Source organism: Lotus japonicus, chromosome 3 (assembly GCF_012489685.1).
Source record: "Lotus japonicus ecotype B-129 chromosome 3, LjGifu_v1.2".
NCBI lineage: Eukaryota > Viridiplantae > Streptophyta > Magnoliopsida > Fabales > Fabaceae > Lotus > Lotus japonicus.
This window is the reverse complement of record NC_080043.1, coordinates 1,539,668-1,566,366: the sequence shown is the minus strand read 5'-3', so window position 1 is coordinate 1,566,366 and position 26,699 is coordinate 1,539,668. Positions and strand designations below refer to the sequence as shown.

Sequence of the window (26,699 nt, the reverse complement as noted above, 5' to 3'; positions counted from 1 at the left end):
TTATCACACGCGAGTCTGATTTAAACTCAATGGTTGATGGTGTCGGCGGTTAAAACTAACTATTTGAACCTTACATGGAAAATCGAATCCAATGGAATCGTATTATTGGGAAGAATTTTAATCTTTAGCACACTCGAGTGGAATGGGTAACAACAAATTATCAAAAAAAAGAAATTGTGTTAGGAATTGATGGATGGAATCTTGGCACACACAAATTCAATTGTGAAATATTCATTCCTTTCTTCTAGTTGACAGTAGGGTTGTCCTTACAGAAGCTCACAAAAACAAAACCCAAAACAAAAACGCCATCCATCCACAACTCAACACAACACAACACAACCAGAACTAGTAGAACTAGTATAAACTCACCGCAACTCGTTTCTCTTTCTTTCTTTCTCTCTAAACACTTCCTCTTCTCTCTCTCTCTCTCTCTCTGCGACGACGTCGACAATGGGTGCTTCTCTTCCTCCAAAGGAAGCCAACCTCTTCAAGCTTATTGTTGTAAGCTCCGATTCCCTCTCTCTCTCTCTCTCTCTCTCTTCTTCGATTGCTTCACCCTCAAAAACCCTAGATTCTCCTGATTCTCGCTACTTTCTTCACACTTTGTTTGATTGATTCATTGCTCGCTCACAATCCATTAATTAGTTTATACAAACACACAGTTCTACACATTGAGGTTTTAGCTATGTGGTTTTAGCGTTGTGTTACTCTGATTGGTGTTGTGTTACTGTTAATTGCATTCGTTTTATTCTATGTTGTTTTTGTAATTGCAACTATTGGAAGCAGGAAGGAAGGTTGATATGTCTTCCTTGACTGCTTCCCCATGTCAAAACCCTAGATTCTCTCCTTATTTTGGTCACTTTGTCACCTTTGTTTGATTGCCGACAATCCAGTAATTAAGTTAGCTTTACTGTGATTGGTGAGGTCCACCGTTATTCTAGGAATCAGGGCGGGGTTGAAAGCTCGTGAGCTCGGGAGTTTGAGTTAATTGCATTTTTTGTATTATTTGTTGCTGTTTTGTTTCTTGTAAATGCAACTCTAGGAAGCAGGAAAGATGTTTGAAATGTTGTCACTCTGCAAATTTTAAGAGTTCTGGTTATATATTTTATTGATTTGCAAGTAGGACGTCATGACTTATATTTTGGCACTGCGATAGAATAAATGAAGATAATGAGTTTGAGAGGGTGGGGGGAGTAGAAGAGTGAATTCCTTATTTTGAGTATGTTGGCCACTATTCTTGTTCCTACATATTTGTCCCAGTTGAAGGAATGGATTAAGCTTCTGGTGATAAATAGCTATGCATTAGATGATTTAACTTCAGATTATCCGTGTGGAACTCGTTCTAACTCTAGTAGCCTTGTTTTGCGGTTTGGTTTTTTGAACATGAAAAAGAAAATGTATGCTAACAACTTTATGTGATTTAATTTAACCATAGTAGTTATGGGGAGATTTATGATTAAGTGAAATACTTTCAGTGTTGGGCGACGGGGAAGTCGGAGTTAGGTGGTGTTTTACTTTTTGTCGGGCTTAATTTTTCTTGTTACGATGCTGCAGAAATCCTATGAATCCAAACAATATAAGAAGGGCCTCAAAGCAGCCGATACGATTTTGAGGAAATTTCCAGACCATGGAGGTATACTATTTTGGTGCTTGTTTTTCTATACTCATAAGTCAGTGGGTTTTTCATTTCCTTTTTATTTGTTTAAGTGAGTAATATAAAATGATATGTTATCACAGAATGATTTGTCTAGAACATCTCTTTTTTTTTCAGAAGTTCTTTTCTCTCCATCTCTTATTTGTCTTGTTTACTCTGGCTTTTTCTTATTTATGTGTCTGTTCCCCTTCTGGTTGATAGAAACTTTATCGATGAAGGGTTTGACATTAAATTGTATGGATCGTAAACCTGAGGCATATGAACTGGTTCGGCAAGGATTAAAGGTATGTAGCCTTTGATTTTGCACCATTTATCAATTTTCCTATCATTTGTTGTTAGATAATCCAAGCTTAATTTTTGTCCTGGTACAGAATGATCTGAAAAGTCATGTTTGCTGGCATGTTTTTGGTCTCCTTTATCGGTCAGACAGAGATTATAGGGAAGCGATCAAGTGCTACCGTAATGCACTGAAAATTGATCCAGACAATATTGAAATCTTACGAGACCTGTCGCTCTTACAGGTATCTTGTTAATTCCCTCTGCTTCTATTTGCTTTATTTAAGCAGAAGATATGAACTTAGAAAGTCTCTTAATTTCTCTCTCCACAATGGCCAATGGGTTTAGCTTGGGTGTTTGTTTTCCTATACTGACATCATCTATGGCATTCCTTAACCTACCATGATTGCTAATAATGGTATTTCCCTTTTATGATAATTTCCTTTCCAAGCTTTGTTTATGGCTCTTGGTAAAGTTCATTTGTCCGTATGTCAGAAATCCGAATGCTTACTGCCCTTTTGTTGCCTTTTCACATTCGGGAAAAAGCTTCAATGCAGTATTTCTAGAATTATTTGTGACATTGAAATCTCCCTCTCCCTATTCTCTTCCCATTGGAATCTTCCTGTACCTAACCACAGGCCATATCATGGGAGGATTCTTTCACCATGTATTTGACTCTGGAGCTTAATAAATGTTTTGCAATGATATTTTACTTTCTATAGGTTGGCATATACATCTACAGACGAGGAATTCATCAGTGGAGTACATCTCTTACTTATGAATTTGCTTTTACTTCTCAATGACAGGCTCAAATGCGAGATTTAACTGGCTTTGTTGAGACACGGCAACAGCTTCTGACTCTCAAGCCAAACCATCGCATGAATTGGATTGGCTTTGCTGTTTCACATCATCTGAACTCTAAGTATGTATTTGGTTTATATCAAATTTAATGGTTTTTCCTAATGATGACTGCTTGAGCTGGCTCTCTATGCTTAATAGTATATGTGCTACAGAGTGTCTTCTTTAATTTGCCAATGTTTCTGCTGTTTAATTTGTTGATGCTTTTGAGATAATATAACTGGCGGCTATGTGGTTGTTTGCAAGATTTTTTTGTCAAATAGTAGGCCCTAAGAACATGTGATAGCTGGTTTGAGAGGATCGACTCAAAATATCAAAGACACCTTGATCCTCTCCTTTCTTTATATCTTAATGGGGTCCACAGTGAATTGAGATTCAACTCCGAGCTTGTTTCTAACTTTTATTCTTATGTTTTGGTGGTTGGTTGTGCTGACCTTTTAAATATGAAACAGTGCATCAAAGGCTATTGAAATTCTTGAAGCGTATGAAGGGACAGTAGAAGATGATTATCCTCCACAAAATGAACGGTGTGAGCATGGGGAAATGCTTTTATATAAGGTCTTTCCCCTGCCTATTTTCTCCTGTCGTTTCTTGTTGAATGCATATTGCACAATGCCCTTTCACTTTTTTTTTGTTTGACATAACTTTTGCCTTAGTTAGCTTTTGCTATAACATAACAGGATTTTGAGTTTGTTTTGTAAGTTTTTTTTTTTTTTTTTTGTAAATGTTGATTATAGCCGAGCCTCTATCTGTTGTTGATCATTATTGATCATTATATGTAAAACTTTCTTAGTATCTGTAATTAAATGTTATGTATGAATTTGGCTCTAGTCAAGTTGTATTTTGTTGAATGTGAATATTCTTCTTCTGTAATTTCTACTGCATGTTTAGGAATTTGAAGTCTTCTGTAAGGTTTAAATGCCGGAATCAATATTGCCTCATGTTGTGATTTTCTGCTTCACATATCTTTGTCCAGATCTCTTTGTTAGAGGAATGTGGTTTCTTTGAGAGAGCTCTTGAGGAGTTGCAGAAGAATGAGTCAAAAATTGTATGTATGTTTTATTTACTTAGTAATATGTTAATCTAACTTGTTATGCTTGGGAATGTGATTTCATTACTTGTTTTTGATTATTCATTTTAGGTTGATAAGCTTGGATATAAAGAACAAGAGGTTTCACTTTTTGTGAACCTTGGTCGCTTAGAAGAAGGCGAGAAATTGTACCAGGCATTACTTGCCATGAATCCTGACAATTATAGGTGATTTTTCGGGCTACAAAGTTTAGGGTTGAATTTCATAACTGCAAAGCCTATCTAGACGTATTTCTTTGTGTTTTTCCACTGTAATTCTTTCCTATTTGCATTAGCCACCATTGTAATAGGATATATGATGATTTTGGTTCAAATGCTTTAATTTTTGTTTCATTTGGCTCTTGCTGGGTTGATAAAAGTTTAGGCTTAATCTGCTTTTGTCTTTGATATTACTGACTTGTAGAAGCTAGAGAAAATTTCCATGTTTTGTTTTGCTGTTTAGATATTATGAACGCCTACAAAATATTTTGGTTTAGAGACTGTTTAGTTCACTTTAATAACATGTAGTAATTGTATGATAACTCCCTTTTCAGGTAGTCTGATTACATTATTTTTGTTGTCTACTTTCTTATTGAATACTGACCCTAGAGTGCTAAACAATTGTTCTTACTTCGTATTTCATGTTGATGCTCAGTTATTATGAAGGCCTCCAAAAGTGTGTTGGGTTATATTCAGAAGATGGCCATTTTGCTCCTGATGAGATAGATCGGTTAGATGCCTTGTACAAAACACTTGGGCAGCAATTTAAGTGGTCTTCTGCTGTTAAGGTAATGCAGTCAGTACTTGTAGTTATTTATACTTTTCCTTCATAAGGTTGCTTTCATTTTGGGCATCACAATGATTACTGTGTTTGGTTGGACCTGGAGGGAAATGGAGAGGAGGGGAAGGATTTCAACCAAGTTCCCTCATCTGGTTCAAAAATAAAAAAAAGGGGAGGGGAGGGAGGGAGGGATTTCAATTAAATTCACTCGCTTGGTTCAAAAATCTGGAAAAGTAGAGGAGGGTAACTTAGGGAGCCAAAATCCCTCCTTCCCAATTTCTGCTTCTCCAAAAGTGGGTGGGTTTTGCTCCACTTCCCTTCCTCCATTAAAATCCCCTATGTATCCTCTGTTAAAGTCATTCCCCTTCTTTGAATCAAACACTTATTATCATTTTTCCATACCGAACCCCCTCCTAAATGAGTGGTCCACAATACTGCATTATAGATGAGTGTTTGTGTTAGGAAACGTTTCTTTCCTAACAATGAAACAAGCAAACAAACAGAGGAATAGCAGAGGAAACAGATTATTTATTGATTGACTTGGGTGAATTACAGAGAAGGGGAATGATCCCTAATTCTGACAAGAGCAAGCTCCTAATAGGAAGCTTATGGCTTCCTATCCATTTCTCTAAAGAAGGTATGAATTTAGATAACCCCTCAACCCCTCTCCAACGTCCTTCTTATACAAGATCTAAATACAATCTAGCCTTTCTCTCTCTGCCATCTGCCATTCTGTTAGGGATTAGTCAGTTAGCAGAAGATTCCCTTTTTCCCCCTTTCTCCCTTCTAGAATACACTTTCCACACCTTGGGTCCTACGTCATCTTGTACCAAAGGCCCACTTTGATTACCTCCTCTAACAATACTCCCTCCAGAAGACACAACCTTGTCCTCAAGGTTGAAGTCAGGGAACTCACTACGAATAGTTGCACAATCTTCCCAAGTTGCTTCCTCTGAAGTCTTGCCATACCACTGAATGAGAACTTGAGGAATGGTCTCACCTTGCCGAGGAATGTCCCTATGAGCCAAAACCACAAAAGGTTGGATTGAAGACAACTCTTCTCCGTCCAGCTGCTCTGGTAATTCAGTCTCCTCTGCATAAGTACCTACTGCCTTCTTGAGCAGGGAAATGTGAAAAACAGGGTGAATGCGTGCATTCTCAGGAAGCTTCAAACGGTACGCGACTGCCCCAACACGAGCTATGATAGGATAAGGCCCAAAATAACGTGCTGCAAGCTTCGCGTGGACGCGATTTGCTAGAGATAACTGGCGATGAGCACGAAGCTTCACAAAGACCCATTCCCCCACCTCAAACTCCGATGCTCTGCGTTTCGAATTAGCTTGGGCACGCATACGATCTTGCGCGAGAAGGAGATGTTGTTTGAGCTGACGAAGAGCCTCATCCCTGTCTTGCAAATCCTGCGCTACTGCTTGCACGCGTGTCTCTCCAATAGCCCATCGTGTCAATACTGGTGGCTTGCGGCCATACACCGCCTCGAATGGAGTTTGTTGGATAGCTGAGTGGAAAGAGGTGTTGAACCAATACTCAGCCCAGTGTAACCAATTGGCCCAAGAACGAGGCTGATCGGCAGCGAAACAACGAAGATAAGTCTCCAAGCAACGATTAACAACTTCCGTTTGTCCATCCGACTCGGGATGATAAGCTGAGCTCATCTTGAGCTGTGTCCCCTGTAAACGGAAAAGCTCCTTCCAGAAATGACTCACAAACAATGGATCGCGATCACTTACAATTGACGAGGGAACGCCGTGCAAACGAACGATTTCCCTGGCAAATTGCTCAGCTACACTCCGCGCGGTATAAGGATGACGAAGGGGAATGAAATGCGCGTACTTGGTGAGTCGATCAACCACCACGAAGATGGCCTCAAAGCCTTTGGATCGCGGAAGCCCAGTGATGAAATCCAGCGAGACATCCTCCCACACTCGCTCCGGAATGGGTAACGGCTGAAGAAGACCCGCCGGAGACGCCGCTAAGTACTTATGACGCTGGCACACATCACAAGCATGCACAAACTCCTGAATCGTGCGAGTCATGCCACGCCAGTAGATGTTAGCAGCTATGCGCCTATAGGTACGCAAGAAACCAGAATGACCCCCGTGAGGAGATGTATGAAACTCTTGTAACATTTGAGGAATTAAAGAAGAAGTTCTGGACAGGACAAGGCGATTATGGTAAAACAGGGCCCCTCGAATAAAACTGTACCCTGGATGTGCTTGAGGATTGTGAGCCAATGCTTCAATTATAGCCTTCAACTTAGGATCACGTTGAACCTCGTCATGCACCACCCCCTGCTCTTCCCATCGAGGATACGAAATTAGAGGACAAAGTTCCCCTGTTTCTTCCCTGCGAGATAAAGCATCTGCCCCACGGTTGCTTTTCCCAGGCTTGTACACGATATCGAAGTTGTACCCTAGAAGCTTTGCAGCCCAGTTTTGTTGATCCCCTGTCACAATTTTCTGGTGTAAGAACTCCTTAAGGCTCCTTTGATCTGTAGATACCACAAATTTACGACCCAACAAATATGGCCTCCAGTGTTGAATCGCTAAAGCAACAGCCATCAGCTCTTTTTCCTAGGCAGACTTAGCCAAATTCCTTGGTCCTAATGCCTTACTGAAGTAAGCTATAGGATGATTTCCTTGCAGTAAAATCGCCCCAATTCCCGTTCCAGATGCATCACATTCCAAGCGAAATTCCTGAGAAAAATCAGGCAAAACCAGGACGGGAGCAGAAGTCAACTTTTGCTTGAGGATATCAAAAGCCTCCTGAGCCTGTGCCCCCCACTTGAAAGCTTCCTTCTTGGTAAGCTCTGTTAATGGCTTCGCGATCTTCCCATAGTTCTGAATAAACTTGCGGTAATACCCCGTTAGTCCTAAGAATCCACGAACTCCCTTCACATTCTTGGGGACTGGCCACGCTTGCACACTAAGGACCTTGTTGGGATCAACAGCCACTCCCTGCTCAGAAATGAGGTGCCCCAAATACTCCACTGATTTTGTAGCAAAGTGACATTTCTTCTTATTTACAGTCAAGCAGTGCTGCTGTAAGAGACTCAAGACCTTCTCCAATTGCAGCAAGTGTGCCTCCCAGGTTTTGCTATAAACTAAAATGTCGTCAAAAAACACCAGCACCCCCTTCCTTAGCATAGGTCGAAACACCTCATTCATGAGACTCTGAAACGTCGAAGGGGCATTCATCAAACCGAAAGGCATGACCAAGTATTCATAGTGTCCTTCGTGAGTACGAAAAGCTGTTTTGTGGACGTCCTCTTCCCTAACCAAGACCTGGTGATACCCTGACTTTAAATCCAGCTTGGAGAAGAAAACTGAACCATGGAGTTCATCTAACAGTTCCTCAATCACCGGAATCGGAAATTTGTCGGGCACAGTCACCCTATTCAAAGCCCTATAATCTACACACATACGCCAAGTTTGGTCTTTCTTTTTAACCAAAATAACCGGGCTTGAATAAGCGCTTGTGCTATGCCTGATAACACCTGCTGAGAGCAACTCCTTCACTTGCTTTTCGATTTCATTCTTCTGATGATGCGAATAGCGATATGGCCTCACGTTCACCGGTCCTTGCCCCTCCATGATCGTGATTCCATGTGCTCTGCCCCTGCTTGGAGGTAGACCCTGTTTTTCTTGGAACACTTCCTCAAAGGCTTGCAGCAACTGCTCAAGCTCTTTCAACTGACTTGGGGTTAAACTCTCCTGAGGTTGCGAGGGTGCCTGCTTAAAGTTCTTTGCTCCCCGAAAACCTTGCTCCTTCTCTCCTGGTGCTAAAATACTCTGCAAAGCGACCATTTTCTCATCTTCCGCACGAACCCCTTGCAGCGTGACCCACTTGTGATTACTCCAAAAACTCATCCTATGAGCATCCCAATTGACCAGTGTATCCCCCAAAGTCCTCAACCATTCGATTCCCAGCACTATGTCAGGACCCCCCAAATCAAACAACTGAGGTGCGCATTGCAATTGATAGCCACCGAGGTTGAGTAGCAACCCAACACAGCGACCCTGGGCTTGTGCTTTGTAACCATCACCAAGCTTGACCGTCATCAATGGAGTCTCCACCGTTTCCCAACCCATCCTGCGCACCACTCGACAATCGGCGAAGTTATGGGTAGCCCCACTGTCCACAAGTACCATCACCGGAATCCCAGCTATGGTACCTCTAAGGCGCATCGTACGAGGCATGTCACCAGCTTTCCCTCCAAAATCTCCCAAACTCATCAAACTAAGCTCGCATTCCGGGTCCTCTCCATCTTCCTTGACCTCCATTGCTAGAATTTTACTATCCTCGAGCTCTTCTTCTTCATCCTCGAGAATAAGAAGACGTAGGTGTCTATCGGGGCAAACGTGATTTGGGTGGTATGATCCGCCACACTTGAAACAAAGGCCCTTTTGGCGACGCTCCATCAGCTGGGGGTAAGACAAATGATTGAAACCCCGATCTCTTGGCCCAGCCCGACGAGTCTCTCCAACATTTTTTGTTTGCTCTGCCCTTGGTGGATTAGACTTGGGCCTGGCACTTGTTGGGCTTGTTTCTTTATTCCCCCGGACCCACACCCAATCAGCTCCTCCTGCCCTGTTGGATCCTCCCAACCCGGTTCTTGTACCCGTTCCACCAATTTGGTTAGATCGAGCCTGACCCGATCCCCCATCACCCCTAACCTCCTTCTCCACCGCTCGCGTCACTACGAGCAAACGAGCTCGATTCACTCCACCCATGGCTATTAAACTGCGAACCTTGCCACGAATTTCATCCTTCAACCCGTGCAAGAAATACCCCTGGTACTGCTTTTCCGGTAGCTTGGGAATCTGCGCTGTCAAGTACTCAAAATCCGTTATGTATTCCTCCACCGTGCCTCGCTGACGGAGATCGGAAAGCTGCTCGTAGACGTCTCCATCACCGTTGCCGCCGTAACGTTCCAGTAGCGCATCGCGGAATCGATCCCACGTCAGCTCCTCCTCCAATTCGAGGAGGGAGTTGTAAAAATGGATGGTGCCTCCCTCCATGCTTAGTTGAGCCAAGCTTACTTTGACTTCCGGCGACGTCTCCTGCACCTTGAAATAGATCTCAGCGCGTGAGATCCATCCAGCTGGGTCCTTCCCATCAAACATCGGTAACTCTACCTTCTTTACCGAGTGACGGAACTCGTTCAGAGCCTCGCCATGCAGCACAGGTTGGCTCGAACCCACCACTTTTCCTCCGGTTGACTCAGGGGTTTTCTCCCCAGATTCGACATCAATGGCGACAGATTTTCCCACCGCCTTCTCCACCATCGCTACCAGTGTGGTAGGTAGGTCCTTCATTGCGGAAGTTACCGCCGTGAGTGTGGTGCGCATAGCAGCCAGCTCACTCTCCAGCGCATCGATCTTGGCTTCCATTGGAACGACTACACCCTTGGTCTTCCTGGGTGGCATTCACTAGCTCCGGCGACTGATCCGGTAGGTCGGACCAAATTGTTAGGAAACGTTTCTTTCCTAACAATGAAACAAGCAAACAAACAGAGGAATAGCAGAGGAAACAGATTATTTATTGATTGACTTGGGTGAATTACAGAGAAGGGGAATGATCCCTAATTCTGACAAGAGCAAGCTCCTAATTGGAAGCTTATGGCTTCCTATCCATTTCTCTAAAGAAGGTATGAATTTAGATAACCCCTCAACCCCTCTCCAACGTCCTTCTTATACAAGATCTAAATACAATCTAGCCTTTCTCTCTCTGCCATCTGCCATTCTGTTAGGGATTAGTCAGTTAGCAGAAGATTCCCTTTTTCCCCCTTTCTCCCTTCTAGAATACACTTTCCACACCTTGGGTCCTACGTCATCTTGTACCAAAGGCCCACTTTGATTACCTCCTCTAACAGTTTGGCATTTGGGTGCCTTTTCGCTCTTGTAAACATGAGCATTACTATTTTAGCGCCTAATATTTTAGAGTGAAATTCATCCTTTATTATTAATTTTTGTCAGAGAATACCACTGGATTTTCTACAAGGTGATAGATTTCGAGAAGCAGCTGATAGTTATATGAGACCTCTCCTTACTAAGGTATACATAAATCTTTTTTGGTGCGATATGCTACCTGGTTTACTAGTTTCAAAATTAAATTGGGATTTTGTTGTCTGTTTTTTCTAGGGAGTTCCATCTCTATTCTCTGATCTTTCTTCTTTGTACGATCACCCTGGGAAGGCAAGTTTTATTACTTATATATTTAGTTATTTACTGCTTAAATAGTTTGGTATGTATTATTTTTGTATATTATAGAGTTATAAAAATACTATTTCTGATTCTTGGTTCTGTTATCCCCCCTTTTTACTCTTGTCCAGGCAGACATTTTGGAACAACTTATTCTTGAGTTAGAGAATTCAATTAGGACTACTGGTACATACCCTGGGAGGTAAGATATGCACGTTAACATCTATGTTGTGCTAGAAATATTGAGAGAAGCAAAGAGAGACAGGGTAAAATCGAGAGAAAGTTATCTGAGTTGTTTGATTCAATTCTTGCTCTAAGATTTGAACACGACCTAACTATTGATAGCATATCTAACTAAGCTAGATTCCATAACAGTCTTTCGTTGTCAGGATCCAGAATATTCAAAGTTGGTTCTCATAGTTTACATTGAAAATTTGATGCTCTGCAGCTTATACCTTGTACTGGATAGTGGATATAAACTAACTGCTGTTTTTCTTGTATATAGGGTGGAAAAAGAGCCCCCTTCAACTCTTATGTGGATTTTGTTCTTGTTGTCTCAGGTTTGTGGCTATTTTGGGATGATTTGTTAATGCATTTTTTGTGGGTTTCCTTGCTTCTTCTTCTCCTTATTATTTTTATTATTATTATTATTATTAATAATAAGTGATATTTTATTGGCACAGCATTATGACAGGCGGAGTCAATATGAAATTGCTCTTTCTAAAATCAATGAGGCTATTGAACACACACCTACCGTCATTGATCTATATTCTGTCAAGGTTTATTTCTTACTAGTTATCTGCTTGTTTCAGGATTATTTCATTTCTACTGGTCATTCTGCTATGTGTGTGCATTTGTATTCTATTCAACCGAATGTTTGGAATAACATCTAACTCTGGTTTGCTTAATTAACTTTGAGAAGTGCTATTAGCATAATAATGTACAGAGTCACCACAGAGATATGTAAATCACCAGTTAACATGAAATATTGCATGTTGGTGCCTTGATTCACAAGTAATTTTTTTTTTTGAACAGGATTCACAAGTAACTATTACGTACAATTTGGTGTGTATTTCTTTGTGAAAAAGCTATGGACTAAACTGTCATTTTTGCCCTCTAGCATAGAACATTACTTTAATCTATCTATTTCTTGTAAATGCTTCACTCGTTTATTATATGATGAACTTGCTTTGTATAAAAAAAGTTCAAATTCCAGTTATGTATTTATTTTTTGAATATAAATATGATGCAAAATGAGGTACTATATTATATTTTTTATCCAATAAATCAATTCATTAGTATGTCAAACAAACACGACAGTAAAAACATGTTTAATTTTCTGTTCCTGTTAAAAAGTCGCGATATCTAATAATATCATAAAGTCTACTCTAACTATTGATGAAGGCAGCAAGAATATATTTTCCCTGGTCATTCGAGAGCTGACATGTACTGTGAATTATTTAGAAGTCTGGAGGGGATAGTTCATACGCGATAAAATTGATTCTAAACGTAGAAAACTTTAAAACAAAAAAAGTTGTGCTGTTTGAGGGTAAATAATTATAGAGAAAAGGGAGGCAAGTTAAATGATCACGTCATGTGTTTCAGACCGAAGATGGGTGACAATGATTTAATACAGTTGGGATTAATGTAGTTGTGACTGATAAAATGCCTTGATAGTCAATAGCATGTGGAAAACTTGTTGAATGATTGTTATGTGTCTTTGAATTACAGAGTAGGATACTGAAGCATGCTGGTGACTTGGCTGCTGCTGCTGCATTTGCAGATGAAGCTAGATGCATGGATCTTTCAGATCGCTATGTTAATAGTGAATGCGTTAAACGCATGCTGCAAGCTGATCAGGTTTTGTCTATCTATACGATTGAATTTGATTCACTTCGAGTGTTTTAATTTGTGTAGCTTCCTCTTTTGCCTTTTCTGACTTTGATTTGCTTTCATATCAAGGTGGTTTTGGCAGAAAAAACTGCTGTGTTATTCACAAAAGAAGGGGATCAGCACAACAACCTGCATGACATGCAGTGCATGTGGTCTGTATCTAATGATGTGTAGAATTCTGTATTGTTCTAGTGATTTTGATGTTTAATTTCGTAACACATTGTAACATCTATGTCTGAAAGGTATGAGCTTGCCTCTGCTGAAAGCTATTTCCGCCAAGGTGATCTTGGACTGGCTCTCAAGAAATTTTTAGCAGTGGAGAAACATTATACAGATATTACTGAAGATCAATTTGATTTTCATTCATATTGCTTAAGGAAAATGACATTGCGTACGTATGTGGAGATGCTTAAATTTCAAGACCGGTTGCATTCACATGTATATTTTCATAAAGCCGCTGTTGGTGCTATCAGGTGAGTACATGTCGTATTAATTGGTCTACGGCAGAGTTGTTAGCTAGTAAGTGTTTTGCAGTACTTCGTGGCACATTCATGAAGTTCAAAGCCCTTTATTCCTACACTTGAGTTCCAAAGTGTATTGGGAAATTGAACAGTGGGTTTTCTCCAATTGTTACTCTGCATCACAGTTCTTGTATGTCAAGTTTGCATCTATTCCAGTATGATCTTATAATGTTGTTCAAAACATCATCCCTTTGGGACTTCCATAACAATTCATCATAAATTTTGCATAAGCAAATATAATTTACTTCTGATCTTGTGTTTATGATCTCATGCTTGTAATGTTTTGTGCTGCAGATGTTACATAAAATTGCACGATTCTCCTCCAAAGTCTACAGCTGAGGAAGATGATGATATGTCTAAGTTGCTTCCATCTCAGAAAAAGAAATTGAGGCAAAAACAGAGAAAGGCGGAAGCAAGAGCTAAGAAAGTATTAACAATTTCTGTAGCTTCTTTGTCACTTCTTGCTGGAAAATATTCATGCTATTATTTGATTTTCCATTAGGAGGCAGAAGAAAAGAATGAAGAATCAAGTGCCAGTGGGATATCAAAGTCTGGGAAACGACAGGCAAAACCTGTTGATCCAGATCCACGTGGGGAAAAATTGTTGCAGGTTAAATTTCAATATATATGTGCCTTAATGATTATTGAAATATCATTCCATGAATAATAGAGACCTGTTTTAAATTTCATTTAGTATACAAAATAAATCTTTCATCTACAAATTCATGTAGAAGATGGATGAAACCTGTCTAGAACCAACTTCACCAGAAGTTTGAGATGTTATGTGAAGCCGTCAAGGCTTTGAAAGGCTATATTTTGTCTCTAACATGCCTCCTAAGGCAAGAGCTATTTGGACTCATTGTGGACAAGGACCATGTCTACTCTACCTTGTAATGAATTCAATTTTTTTTTCTTCAAACAATGTTTGGATACTATTCCTGTTGTTTGGCAGGATATGTGTGTGTATGGGCTTGCTTGTCTGTGTGAGCGAGAGTATTCCGGTGGTTAGTGTTGTGGCTGTAGTGTTGCAAGCTCATACCTTTATGTTGCTGGCTATAGTGTTGGTAGGGTAAAAATAGGTGAAGTTAGATTATGCTAATTTGACTAACAATATTCTATGTTTCGTTGGGGATTTTTTTCCCGTCTTATTTTACTTAAACAAAAATTATATAAAATATCGAAATGGACTAGATTTTCTTGTTAAAATGCTAAATAGAACAACGGCTTTCATTGTTTTGTTGCTGTGCATGTCATGATTAACAAGATGTTTAACATCAACATGGGTGAACAAAGTATTTGATATATCTAATACTAATTTCAACACTTAAAGTTTTCTGTAAGAATTCATTTGAAACCACTAAAAACTCTGATATTGTCCTGTTTATTGATCAATTTTGTCCTGCTTTTAGGTTGAAGACCCACTGTTGGAAGCTACAAAGTACTTGAAGTTGCTGCAGAAGAATTCACCTGATTCATTGGAGACACACTTGCTCTCTTTTGAATTACATATGAGAAGACAGAAAATTTTGCTAGCCTTCCAGGTATTGATGTGTTAAATGAGGAGCCAGAATATTTTTTTTCCAGCATCTTATTCCCGGCTAAATGATTTTGTAAGGTTATCTTTTACATTTAAAGCTCATTAAAAGAGTTTAGAACCTTTGTTCGATTTATTGAATATTTATTTATTTTGCATATCTTAAGGTTAGGCTATCTATACTGCACTGTCATTTTTCAAGATGATGCCGGTTTAATGTGTAGTGTTTTCTATCTTGGGATATGTAGGCTGTAAAGCAGTTACTGAGGTTGGATGCCGAACACCCTGATTCTCATCGCTGCTTGGTATGTTTTCTTCTGAAAAATAAATCAATTTGATGTTAGTAGGATTAGAAAGTGTAGGTTATTAGTTTTTCTAAAATATCAAAATAATATATAATAATGTCTGAACTCTGATGTTCTACTGCTCGTAGTCATCTTTTTGAATTGATTATATTTAGTATGTGATAATTTGGATAATCAAATGAAAACTATTCCTTGAATTTGGTTCCAGCAGTTCACCCCCTTCCCCTCCTGTTTTTCTCTCCTTTTTAGGATTTTTTTGCTCAGTATTTGGATGACTCCTGTCCTCCATTATATAAATTTGTTCTCTCTGTTATTTATTTCCAAGTCTGTTTACGTTGCAGATTAAATTCTTCCATAAAGTGGGATCCCTAAACACTCCTGTGAATGACAGCGAGAAGCTCGTCTGGAGCGTCGTGGAAGCTGAACGCCAAACTATTAGGTTCTCTGATGCAACTTCTTACATTTTTCTCCTTTTACTTGCTTCCAGACGGCTGGTATCTACTTTCTTGAAACATTATTTTATGATTTAGTCCTAACTTTCTCTGGTTAATCTTTTTTTTGCAGTCAGTTGCAGGGGAAATCTCTGTTTGAGACAAATAAGTCATTCCTTGAAAAATATGAAGGTCATTCTCAGCATTACTATGAACATTTGATGACAATCATGTTTCAAACTTTATTATGAAGGTTTCTTATTCTGTTCCCCTCTTGTTGCAGATTCTTTGATGCATAGAGCTGCTTTTGGAGAAATGATGTACGTTTTAGATCCCAGCAGAAGGTCTGAGGCTGTCAAGATTATTGAAGGGTCAACCAATAGCCCTGTGTCAAGGTAATGTTCTCATAGCATCTCTAGTTTCGTGTTAAGCATGACACGACATATTCCTTGTGCCTCCAATCCAAACTAGTGTAATGCTGCATGCGATGCATTGGTGTATATTTTGGATTAGTAAAGCTTAATATTTTATAGCTTTAGCATGGGTTGGCATGGCTCAGCTTTCTAATCAAATTTTGGCTGTCTGACTGAAAGAGCTTACTGGATGGAATTCATTGCCTTTCCTAGATTGTATTGAGCCTTGCTAACAACGAAAGAAATGAGAAAGAAGAGAATCTTATGTAGATTAGAGACTTATCAGTAGAATGTTTTCGAAATAACGAAGGGGAAATAGAAATTGGAGGGATGATGCTGCCACCAGCCTATCTTTAGTGGTGCCAACTTCCCCTTTGCTCAGAAGATATGAAATTGTGAGCGAATAGGTGAAATAATTCTGGGTCTTGGAGATGAAGAGAAAAGTGAAGAATTAGCTTCCCCTTATTTGCTGTAGCTGGTTGCGCAAATGTCAAACCCTTTGTCACGTTTCTAATTATATTCTTTAAAAAAGTCCTTATTATTAGAACATAGTAAAGGGAAGAAGGTAAGGACAAATGTCCGTAGGCATAAGGGAAACAAGTACTTTATCAAATAAAATGCAGACTACTTCAAACTAATGGATACTTAAGTAAAAAAAATGATGAAATTCAATAAATCTGAGAATATTAAAAATAGCTTAACCCGTAAATCTTGGATTTTCTGTGTAAGAATCTGTTTTCATGGCAGTGTGCTTTGTAGACTTAATGTTTGCTTTGTAATCTGAGTAATGTTAATTGAATCATGCGATATTTTGTTCTAATGATAGAAATGGCACAATCGGACTGGTCAAGGATTGGAAACTAGAAGATTGTATTGAAGTTCATAAACTTCTTGGAACCGTCCTTGTTGATAAGGATGCGGCATTGAGTAAGTATCATTGGGATCTTCTGTTAGGGGAAAAACCTCAAAGTTAGATGATTATTTTTCATGTTGAATAAATTTGGAAACGGTAAACTTTTTTGCAGGATGGAAAGTACGGTGTGCTGAAATTTTCCCGTACTCTGTATACTTTGAGGGTCGTCACAGTTCTGCCTCTCCCAACTCCGCTCTCAATCAGATATGCAAGAAAAGCTTTGAAAATGGAAGTTCTAGCCATTCGGTAGGTAATTGCAAAGTGGAATCTATTACATCAAATGGGAAGCTAGATACATTTAAAGATCTCACTATTTGAGCAAGTACAACACAAGCTAGAGAAACTGTTGCAAGTTGTGTATGGATGCTTGGTAATTTAAGCTGCATTTAGGTCCCCCTCTCCCTTCTGCTCTCCCTGGTATAAACAATTAATTAGGTTGCAGTTCCCAGCAAGGGTCATGCTAAGTTTTGGTGCGGGTTATATCAAAATTCAATCACAAGTCACTATGTATTTTTCTTTCCCACATTAAACTGATTTGTATTCCTTTTGCAAATGTGTATAATTTTACCTCTTAGGGTTGAATTTTTTGTTCGTTCACCCCCTTTTTCTTGAGGGATGTTAGAGAGCAGGCTCAATGGATTTGCATCATCACCATTGAGGTAGCCGGGAGAGCTACAGATAGTTTATGTTGCTGGTACTGCATGTGGCCAGCATATATACACAGAGAGCGTGTTGTACTTCTCTTACTTGTTGGCTTATTTATCATGTATAAATATTAAACTATGAAAATTTTGCTTTAGATTTGATGCATTGTGTGAATCCTGCGGTTGAATTCTAGCCAATTGTAAACGAACGCAATTCGGTAGAGTTTTTAACTACAAGTGTACAAAAGTTTAACAATTCAAAGATTGATTAATTTAGGACTTTAGGGGTAGTTAATAAAGCCTTTTCTTTAAAATTTATAATAATAAAAGGATTAAATTATGATGTGTCTAACTTTTTGCTTTTCCAATTTTTCTGTTGTAACTGGAAACATGCAAATGTACTATCGTTCAATTACATGTTTTTCTAAGAGATGTAAATTAAGTTTTAACATGTATTAACTAATTCCCTTACTAAACTTAAGGGAAAAAAGTATCGCTTGAAATGTTAACTGGTCACAGTAAAGTTTTTATAACTTCTCCAATGAGTTGTCTGAGGGTAACCAGCTTCGTTTTTTATCCTTCAAGTTTGCAATGATAGGTAATGTTACTTGTTCACTCTGGCACACACCTAACCTCTCGTCAATATATATACTCAACCCTTAATTCTTCTAGTTTCTTTATAAACACGTCAAAAATAAGGTGCAATGGTTACTAACGTTGTAGATAGTAAAATAAAATGGTTATTGTAATTTGTAACTTATTTCCCCGATCTTGATTTGGATTCATTTTGGTGAAGTTGGTATAACCATGAAAAGGTCCTAATTAAAGTGGCCGAAGATATACCAATGAACCTGCATGCAACAAGCAGACAAAAATGGCTGATATGATAAAAAAGCACAAAGCAAGTAGTTTCTCAACGAAAAACATGGAAGAATGGTAGACAAAAAAAGTGCTGCAGCCACATTTCTTTTATGCTTCTCAATGAGGAAAAACATGAAACAAGTGATTGGAATGAGTTTTTAATGGGTAGAGTAGAGTATCTATTATCATCACAACAAAATAAAATGAATAAAGCTAGACCTTAGAGAATTCTATTATACTGGGGTACGGAGTTGAACACTTCCTAGAATGGTCAAATATAAATATATTTATTAGTCTGAATCATCAACAAACGGTCGTTGTAGTATAGTGGTAAGTATTCCCGCCTGTCACGCGGGTGACCCGGGTTCGATCCCCGGCAACGGCGTTTTTGTGTTTTTGTATGATGGAATTTTTTTTGGACGCATATATGGGTTGAAATTTATTGTAAAATTGGGCTTTCTATGGGATATCCAAAGTTGAGTCGAAGAGAATAACTATGAATTTTTGACCAAAAACAAAAGTTTTGATAACCATAATTTCAAACATTCAGAAAGTGTGAGACCAAAAAAAAAACCATTCAGAAAGTGAATTTTCTGGTTATTTTTACACTTGAAAAATAATATAAAAATCATATCTATCATTTAAAATAAAAGGACTTTTATGATTATATTCGAGGAAAAATAACTTATACTTTACATAAAATTTACTTGTTTACATAACTATTTTTTAAAATTAATTATTTACATAACTTTAAAATCACTTTTTTAAATAACTTTTTATTGAATTTAAAGATATTTTCTAGTGACAAGGCCAAGGTATTTTCTAAGAACTTGGTCATTATAGGTGGACCAATAACATTTTGGTTTGCCATGGACCCTTAATTACGATTTGTTAAATATAATACTCTAGGAATATTCTTTAGGTCAGTTGATATGATTGAACTTTGTGATTAAAGGGTACAACATGTAAATATGATCCTAACCACTCCCAAAACCCTAATCAGTATGAACCCCTATGGCGAGAACAACAACAAATTGAGATCCTCCTGGTTCATAGCCATCACCTTGCGGTGGCTTCAAAACAAACGATGGAGGTCTCAAGGGCTGCAATTGTGGTTTCGGTAGTCACAATATTGGGGGAGGTCATGATACTGCTCAATGTGGAGCAGTGGTTCACTTAGGATTTTGGTGGCTGGAACGAGATGATGGTGAGTTGGGGTTTCATTATGGATTGAAGGTGTTGGTTTCGTAAGAGTGTCGGTGTCCAACACCAAGACACTCGACATTTATGCTAAAATATAAACTCCTAGTTCAAGCTAGTTGTGTATTGCTCATGATGATGATGATGGTAGTAATAGAGGTAATAATTGTTACTACAATGAAGGCAAACTGCGCTTGAAAAAACACTTCTTGATTTCTATGGATATTCCCAGCTTATTTTACGATTTTAAATTCAAGAAAAATCAACATTTAATTAAATTATGTTATATATACACATGGTCACATGGAGAACTCACAAACGAAGAAGATCTAAAACAACCTTTTCTACAAAACAACACTTCGTGAGCATGTGAACCGGTGGGGAGGTTGGGAAACAAGTAGAAAAGAGAAAGGAAATATCTTTGTTGGAAATATTTTTGTTAACACCCCAATTCCACTCACCTAGAGATAGGAATAGAGAGAAATGAGAAACAATGTGATAGAAAAAGAAGAAAGTGAATGAAGATGAGATATAAGAGAAAGTGAGTGTGAATGTATCAAAACCCTTTTGTCACATCCATTCCACCTTGACATTTACAAAGAGATAGAAATAGAGGAGAGAAGAGTGAGAGTTATGATGTGTTATAGAAAAGAAAGAGATAGAAATAGAAGAGAGAAAAGTAAGAGATATGATGAGGTGTGATAGAAAAGGAAGAGAAAGATAAGAAGGGAAAGTGAGTGGATGCGAATATATCAGAGTTGAAAGAGAAAAGGGGAGGGGGTGTTTGACAAGGGAGGGTAAAACACATTCTCAACCTTCCACCACCTTGTACATCAGATATGCTTAAGATACACAAACTAACTTTGGATCTCTTCGGATCCCACCTTCAAAGCATAATCCAAGGGTTTGATGGTGTAAACTTGAAAAGCAAGCTGCAGCTTTATAAGGATATGTGCAATCAGCAAAGATAAACTTTGTCTGAGTTGGAATCCATTCCTCATCTAATGAGGACAGGAGTCCCAGGCTTAAGGTGACTCTTCAATACTTGTACCAACTTCACTTTTACAAAGAGGGCAGGATGCATTTATCTTTAACCATTTGTCAACACACCCCACGTGAAAGACATGAGAGCATGGTAACTCCCTAAGCTCATCATCATCTGCATATTTTGCCAAGCAAATGCAACAAACCTGGAATAAATTTCAGAAAAGCTATTACATTGAAAGAGAGGCAACATAGAAATTTTGGAAGGGCATAAATCATAATTATAGCTATAAATTTAAATGGAGGGATTTTAATGGATGGAATGGATAGGAGAGGGAGGAGAAATTTCAATTCTTATCATGTTTGGTTAAGAGGAGGGGAGGGGGGAGGCAGGGAAGTAACCCCTTTCTTATTTGGTTCAAGAGGAGAGTGAGGGAATTTTGAAACAAATTTACTATTACTACCCATAATTAAAAACACAATTCTATATTTCAAAATAAGAGAAAGGACATTTTGTCATATATTACTTTCCCTCCAAATCACTCTACTTTTGGAGGAGAGACAAAATTGAATTAGGGGTTCTGACCCCTTCCATTCATCTCCCCCTCCCCTCCTAAAACTTGACCAAACAAGATTAGAAAAAGAAAAAAAACCTTCTCCTCCCTTACCCTCCACTCCTATCTCCTCCAATCAAACACTATGTAAGATTTATTTAAGGCATGCGGTTTCTATTTTCATGTTTTGTTTTCAACATTTCCTATACTTCTTTGAAAACAAAGTGACAATTTTGTAATGAAAGCTGAAAACAGAGAATGAAGATAGAAGTCAAACAAGCCCTTATATATAACTTATTATTCATTCCTCTTCTGGTTGAGTGTAAGCATAGGCTTGAGGCTAACATTTTCAGTTTATAATTACAAAACAATATAGCCATCAATAAAACTTACAGCATCATCTCCGGAAATCATCCGCTCCTTTTCTGTCCCGGCAGCTAAAATCCCACCTTCATCTATAGCTGCATTGATGTTATCATGATCATCAACATTTTGATAGTTCTTCAATTTGAACTTGTAGATTGGAAGAGCATTAATAGATTCTACAGTTGCTCCTCTATTTTGAGAAAAATCCTCCCGAATGCCCAAAACAGAAATTATGCAAGGAAGGCAGCAGCAAATAGTTGCACACAGTATAAATGGCATAGCATATCCGATACAGCTAAAGGTAAGAAACACAATACATAACCTGCAAGCAATGAGGCCTAGATTATTTGAAAAGCTTGAGAAATTAAAATGCTGGTAGACGTAGTGCAAAAACAGTGTGACAGGTACCTATATAATTGGGGAGCATCAGAAGGAGAAGTGTGACCTCCAAAGATCCAAACATTTCCTACAACAAACCAAACTGCAAAGAAGCAATCCAAGGCCATCTTGAAATGGTCTACTATTCCATTGAGCCTGCAATTTAGCAAAACATTTTTTCTGCTCAGTGTGCTAGTTTTGGAATAAACAAGGATAAAATCAGATTGAACATCAAGAGGTTTTCATTTCTCCCCTATTCACCAAAAACAAGAAGAAGCTCACAAAATATTTAATCAAGCCAGTAATTTAACCAGAAGTTCCTCTGCTCAGTGTATTTATCAAACGTATATAAAATTAGATAAGGTTATGTACTGACTGGAATTCAACATCAATAACTTCATGAAACAAGGTCTTGTACTTTAACTGGTGCAATAATAATTCTTGTGTGTATTTGGAACTTTGGATTAGCATTGTCATAATTGATTGTGGATATAATTGATTTGGTAAAAGTGAGTTGAAGGTGAAATGATTTATGTTTGAATATATTTATGATAGGATTTATGTTTGAATACATTTATGTAGTCAAATCAAACTATGAAATCCCACAATTGATAATGTCCACTGCAGAAGATAGGGTTTATAGCTTTATCCCAAAATTAATTTTAGAGCTAGAAGCCTAGAATAAATTGCAAAAGGAAACATCCAAACACCTATAAATGATTCTGATAATGAAAAGTCAATTCTGACCAGTGTTGTTAAATGCGGATGGCGGAAAGCCAAAATCCCGCCATACATGACAAATAATGGCGGGATATCGGCCATGGCGGAAAGGCAACAAACCGCCATGGCAGATATTTGATAACACTGATTCTGACACTTGCAAACATGGAACTAAACATGCTATTCATGGTAATACCATCATTGGTGAAAAGAAATGTCACTACTGAAAGTCTGTTTTAAATCTAATACCTTATCGCAAAAAAACGAACCATAATAATACTTTTACCACTACTGTCTACTGCCACATGTTATGGATACTACATGAGCCTGAGTTTTAATTAAAAAAATTGAGAAGATGAAGATAATATTTCAATATTATGCATTAATTGAGGCCATGTTAGCCCAATGGTCATGTAGGGAGCCTTGTCTAAAAAAGTGATTAGTGGCATGGGAGTGGAAAACTTATGATGTGGTTGTCCGTCTCCTACCCCTTCCCAGGGTTCTGTACTGCTTGCATCCATATACAACCCCCCACTCTACCCCAAAACAGAATGTAAATAAACAAATGAACTCAAATGACTTCTTTGGAGTTAAATATTGGACACTTTTAATCAAGACAATTTTACTTCCCCGCTCAATGGCAATCCCATTGGCATTGCCACCCATGATGTTTATGGAGTAAGAATAAGGTTATTTGCTGGGAAAATATAATGTACTAATAAAGCATGCACAGCATGGACAATTAACAAATAACACCTGAAGCGATTATTTGAGAATTATAGATAAAAAATTTATCCCAAAAAAAAGGTCGAATATATTTAAAAGTTCAACAAACAAACCAAATAAACCTGCAAATAAAAGTGTTTTGAATACGAGAAGAAAAATGGTGGCAAAAAGAAACGCATCCATAATGTAGATGTATCATCCATCCTGCTATAACGAAAACTTATTTTCTATTATTCTTTTTCCTCGTTATGCAGCATCCTATATAAAATATCAGGGACATCATAACATCAATAGGGGAAAAGATGTAATACTCATCAAAACAAAAGGTGAATACCCCCTCCCCCCCCCCCCCCCAAAAAAAAAGAAAAGACAAGGAAATAAAAGTGAAGGTTAAAAAAATACCTAGAGGTAAAGGCTCTGGGAATTAAAGTGTTTCTTGCTGCTGATTGTGCAGCATGACCATTCTCCTCATGAGAAACATAGATGGAAGTATAAGTACGCTCCGGAGGATTGCTTCCAGAAGATCCTTGAGATGGCTGAGAGGTATGTTGTTCAGTGCTTTGATAACGGTTTCGAAAACGCCAAAATAGAATAGGAAGTGTGGCAACACAACCAGCTGCATAACCCACAACCCAAGCAAACAATGGGGCTTGGGGATTTTCATTCCTGGACAATGACAAAACCACAATAGATGCTATGATCTGACTCACAGTGACAAAAAGCTCAACAGAAATCCACAGTCCAGAATTTAATGGACTCCTTCTTTGATGACCGTACCCCTCACCTCTTCGGAACGAAGAGGAATTTCTAGAGTTTAATCTGGATGCAGTAGACGATAATGTTTGATGAGTCGAATCTTGGGTACCCCCAGCTGGTTGTTCCTCGTCCTGTGGTACATGCAATTCAGAGTGTTGATCGGTATGCGACGATGTGGATAAAGCTTCATCATTCCTTGCAATGTCAATTACATGCTGACGGCCGCTACGGGCTTCTGGCTGCTCCATCAGCAAAGGATGCTGGTCGGTTTGGGCGTTGCTATTAGGACTCAGAGAAGTAACATCCATCTAAATTCCCAAACTAGATGGCAATACAGCATAGATTGATACTAACAAGGTTTCTAACAACCTGCACCTTCTCCTTATTTGATTCCTAACCACACATAAATCTGCTACAATATACAAATGAACCAAGATCTTTGCAGAACTTCGCACCGCTCCTCGAAATGGATTAACTTCCCATCCTGATTAGGTAACCACACACAGACAACTCTATACATTAAAATCTCACAGTGCAGGCAGGCTTTGATTCTTGAGTATCATTACATGAAGACTTGTTGTTCCTACTTGAATCTAATGCAAAAAAAAGTTGAATTCAGCATGGAAATTCACAGATTAAGCAGGTAAAACATGATATTAAGAGCTAAAATCTAGTCTGACAAACAATTAGGTAACAATAGTGTGTTCAGAACAAAAGGGTCTCTCTGACACATTCAGACAAGAAAAAAAACATTTGACAACCAAAACCAAAGATAAATCGAACTAAACCTCAAAAAGACACAAACTTCAATGATATCATTAGAAAAAGTTTGAGATTTTGAGAGTGGAGAAGAAAGTATGCACCTGATTCAGTTCACGGAAACTTCACTGTGGAGATTTTCCATTTTCGCAAAAGAAAGAGAGAGAAAAATGAAAGAAAGGTTTAAACTTTAAATAAAAAATTAAAAAATAAATAAAACGTCAGCAATGGTTAACACGTAGTAGTATGTATATCTAGCTAGCTGAAGCTGAGCCTGAGAGTGAGTGTGTGAGAAAAGAAAGAGAGAAGAAACGTTAAAATCAGAAGATGTGATGCCATGAGAATAACGTTTGATCAACGGTTGAGAATCTTCACGGGACATGAAAGCTAAGCTTCAATCGTATCATATGTGTTGGTGGGGTCATTTTGCCATCGTGAATCTCGTTTAAAATTAAGAAAGAAACAAAAAAGAAATCATAGCCATGTTGATACATCGGTCGCAAAGGTAAACTATAGTCCTTCAGAGTTAGGATTGATCCTTGGATCTCTCATTCTTAACCGGTCAACTCATATGTTCATCAACTCTTATCACTTAGCTATCATTTGAAGACACCATCAGATAAATATTAGTAACAATTATTATTATAGGCATATAAAAAATTAGGAATTTTTCATTGATTTTTTTTATCTATAGGAATGGAGACATTTCAATTTTTGCTATGAAATAAAATGTAAGATTTCAAAGAGTGAAAAACAGTTTCAAAAAAATATATTTTAAAACCATAGCTAATATCTGATATTCTGCTTTTTAGATCGTAGGGAAAAGGTTGAAGGAAATCCAAGTTTTGAAGTGAAAATTGAGATATTGGGGTGGTTGGGCGCTCAGCCCCTTTTCTCCTCACAAGGATCCAGTACCATGCAACTAAGGGGCGCTCAGGACATGGCACATGGGCCGCTCAGCGCCAGGGCGATGAGAGCCAAGGAAAACCAGCTCAGTGATCTGATTTGTTGCAATGTTGTTTTTTAGTGGAAAATGGACCAGAACTAGGAGAAACTAAGAGAGACACTTAAAGAGACTTGGTGAGAAGTATAGGAGATGCGTAAGAGGCTAGAGAAGAAACTTTGGAAGTCGGAGTGAGACGTTACGACAATTTTGGTTCTTACACTGCAAGAATATGGTGATTTACTTATGGCAAAAAACCGTCAGTAAGAAACTCCATTATTGATGGCTAATCCGTTGGAAAAGAATTTTCACAAATAAATAATAAAAAAGAAACTAAAATGCATAAACCGTCAGTAATTTGGCGGGAAAAATTAGCACGCCCATTATGAACGACCAAAACAGTTGATAATTTGGCGGGGAATTTTGACGCGTTATTACCGACAGTTTTTTATTTTATTTTTTTGATTGAATTCAAAAAAAAAATTTGGCGCGACAATTGATCGCCAGATTTCAGACGAATTTATCTAGCAGTAAATAATAAATACTTGTTGAAAAGCTGTGTATAGTCATTGACGACCTAGGTTCGCCAACCTCTTAGCTTTCACCGGTCTCCGTTCTCAAAGCCTATGGCAAGTAAGACATTTTTTAAAATTTAATTTAGTTTATACTATATGAACATATAATGTAATATGTGAAGGGTGTATAATAAAGTAAGTCATCATAAATTTGAATTTGTTTTAGACAGGCTGATTGCTGGTTACATCTGAGAAGAGAATAGATTAGATGATGACATTTACTTAGTACTAACCTCATTGAAGTTAAGTTTACTAGTCAAACCAGAAGATTCAACCTCGTTATAATCCAATCCAAGAATGAAATAAACCAACAGGAAGCCTTATTAAAAATAACAGAGTTGTGAAATTCATCCAACATAAACTAA

General features: G+C 38.2%; 2 protein-coding genes and 1 non-coding gene across 4 annotated transcripts; 2 read left to right on the top strand and 1 right to left on the bottom strand.

The window, feature by feature from the left end:
- The first annotated feature begins 253 nt into the window (after positions 1–253).
- LOC130743183 (N-terminal acetyltransferase A complex auxiliary subunit NAA15-like) lies at positions 254–17,678 on the top strand. The gene is made up of 26 exons (XM_057595322.1): positions 254–501; positions 1,555–1,633; positions 1,856–1,938; positions 2,026–2,175; positions 2,737–2,852; positions 3,241–3,346; positions 3,765–3,836; positions 3,930–4,045; positions 4,512–4,644; positions 10,634–10,711; positions 10,799–10,856; positions 10,994–11,060; positions 11,364–11,418; positions 11,542–11,637; positions 12,590–12,718; positions 12,821–12,903; positions 12,994–13,224; positions 13,567–13,699; positions 13,775–13,882; positions 14,682–14,813; positions 15,055–15,111; positions 15,453–15,550; positions 15,676–15,734; positions 15,826–15,937; positions 16,782–16,882; positions 16,981–17,678. The coding sequence occupies exons 1-26, from the start codon at positions 451–453 to the stop codon at positions 17,184–17,186; spliced, it is 2,709 nt and encodes a 902-aa protein (XP_057451305.1). The 5' UTR covers positions 254–450; the 3' UTR covers positions 17,187–17,678.
- Positions 17,679–18,686: 1,008 nt separating this feature from the next.
- Positions 18,687–18,758, top strand: TRNAD-GUC (transfer RNA aspartic acid (anticodon GUC)). Its single transcript has one exon. It is a non-coding gene; the product is annotated as a tRNA-Asp (tRNA).
- Positions 18,759–19,824: 1,066 nt separating this feature from the next.
- LOC130748026 (E3 ubiquitin-protein ligase At1g63170-like) lies at positions 19,825–25,106 on the bottom strand. 2 transcript variants are annotated; one of them, XM_057601113.1, is made up of 5 exons: positions 24,921–25,106; positions 23,704–24,650; positions 21,886–22,011; positions 21,505–21,799; positions 19,825–20,763 (listed from the first exon to the last, which is right to left on the bottom strand). In XM_057601113.1, the coding sequence occupies exons 2-5, from the start codon at positions 24,363–24,365 to the stop codon at positions 20,599–20,601; spliced, it is 1,248 nt and encodes a 415-aa protein (XP_057457096.1). In that variant the 5' UTR covers positions 24,366–24,650; positions 24,921–25,106; the 3' UTR covers positions 19,825–20,598. The 2 variants fall into 2 exon arrangements, with proteins under 2 accessions (XP_057457096.1, XP_057457097.1); XM_057601114.1 differs by having other exon boundaries at positions 23,704–24,541.
- Positions 25,107–26,699: the final 1,593 nt, after the last annotated feature.

What these genes read in the sequence shown, in the direction of transcription:
- LOC130748026 (XM_057601113.1), bottom strand. Translation starts at nt 24,365, where the DNA reads ATGGATGTTACTTCTCTGAGTCCTAATAGCAACGCCCAAACCGACCAG. An exon ending in CCCAGAGCCTTTACCTCTAG is followed by an intron (nt 22,012 to 23,703) that starts GTATTTTTTTAA and finishes GCTAAATTGCAG; the next exon opens with GCTCAATGGAATAGTAGACC. An exon ending in TGATTTCCGGAGATGATGCT is followed by an intron (nt 20,764 to 21,504) that starts GTAAGTTTTATT and finishes AATTTATTCCAG; the next exon opens with GTTTGTTGCATTTGCTTGGC.
- LOC130743183 (XM_057595322.1), top strand. Translation starts at nt 451, where the DNA reads ATGGGTGCTTCTCTTCCTCCAAAGGAAGCCAACCTCTTCAAGCTTATT. An exon ending in CATGACATGCAGTGCATGTG is followed by an intron (nt 12,904 to 12,993) that starts GTCTGTATCTAA and finishes TATGTCTGAAAG; the next exon opens with GTATGAGCTTGCCTCTGCTG. An exon ending in CTGATTCTCATCGCTGCTTG is followed by an intron (nt 15,112 to 15,452) that starts GTATGTTTTCTT and finishes TTTACGTTGCAG; the next exon opens with ATTAAATTCTTCCATAAAGT.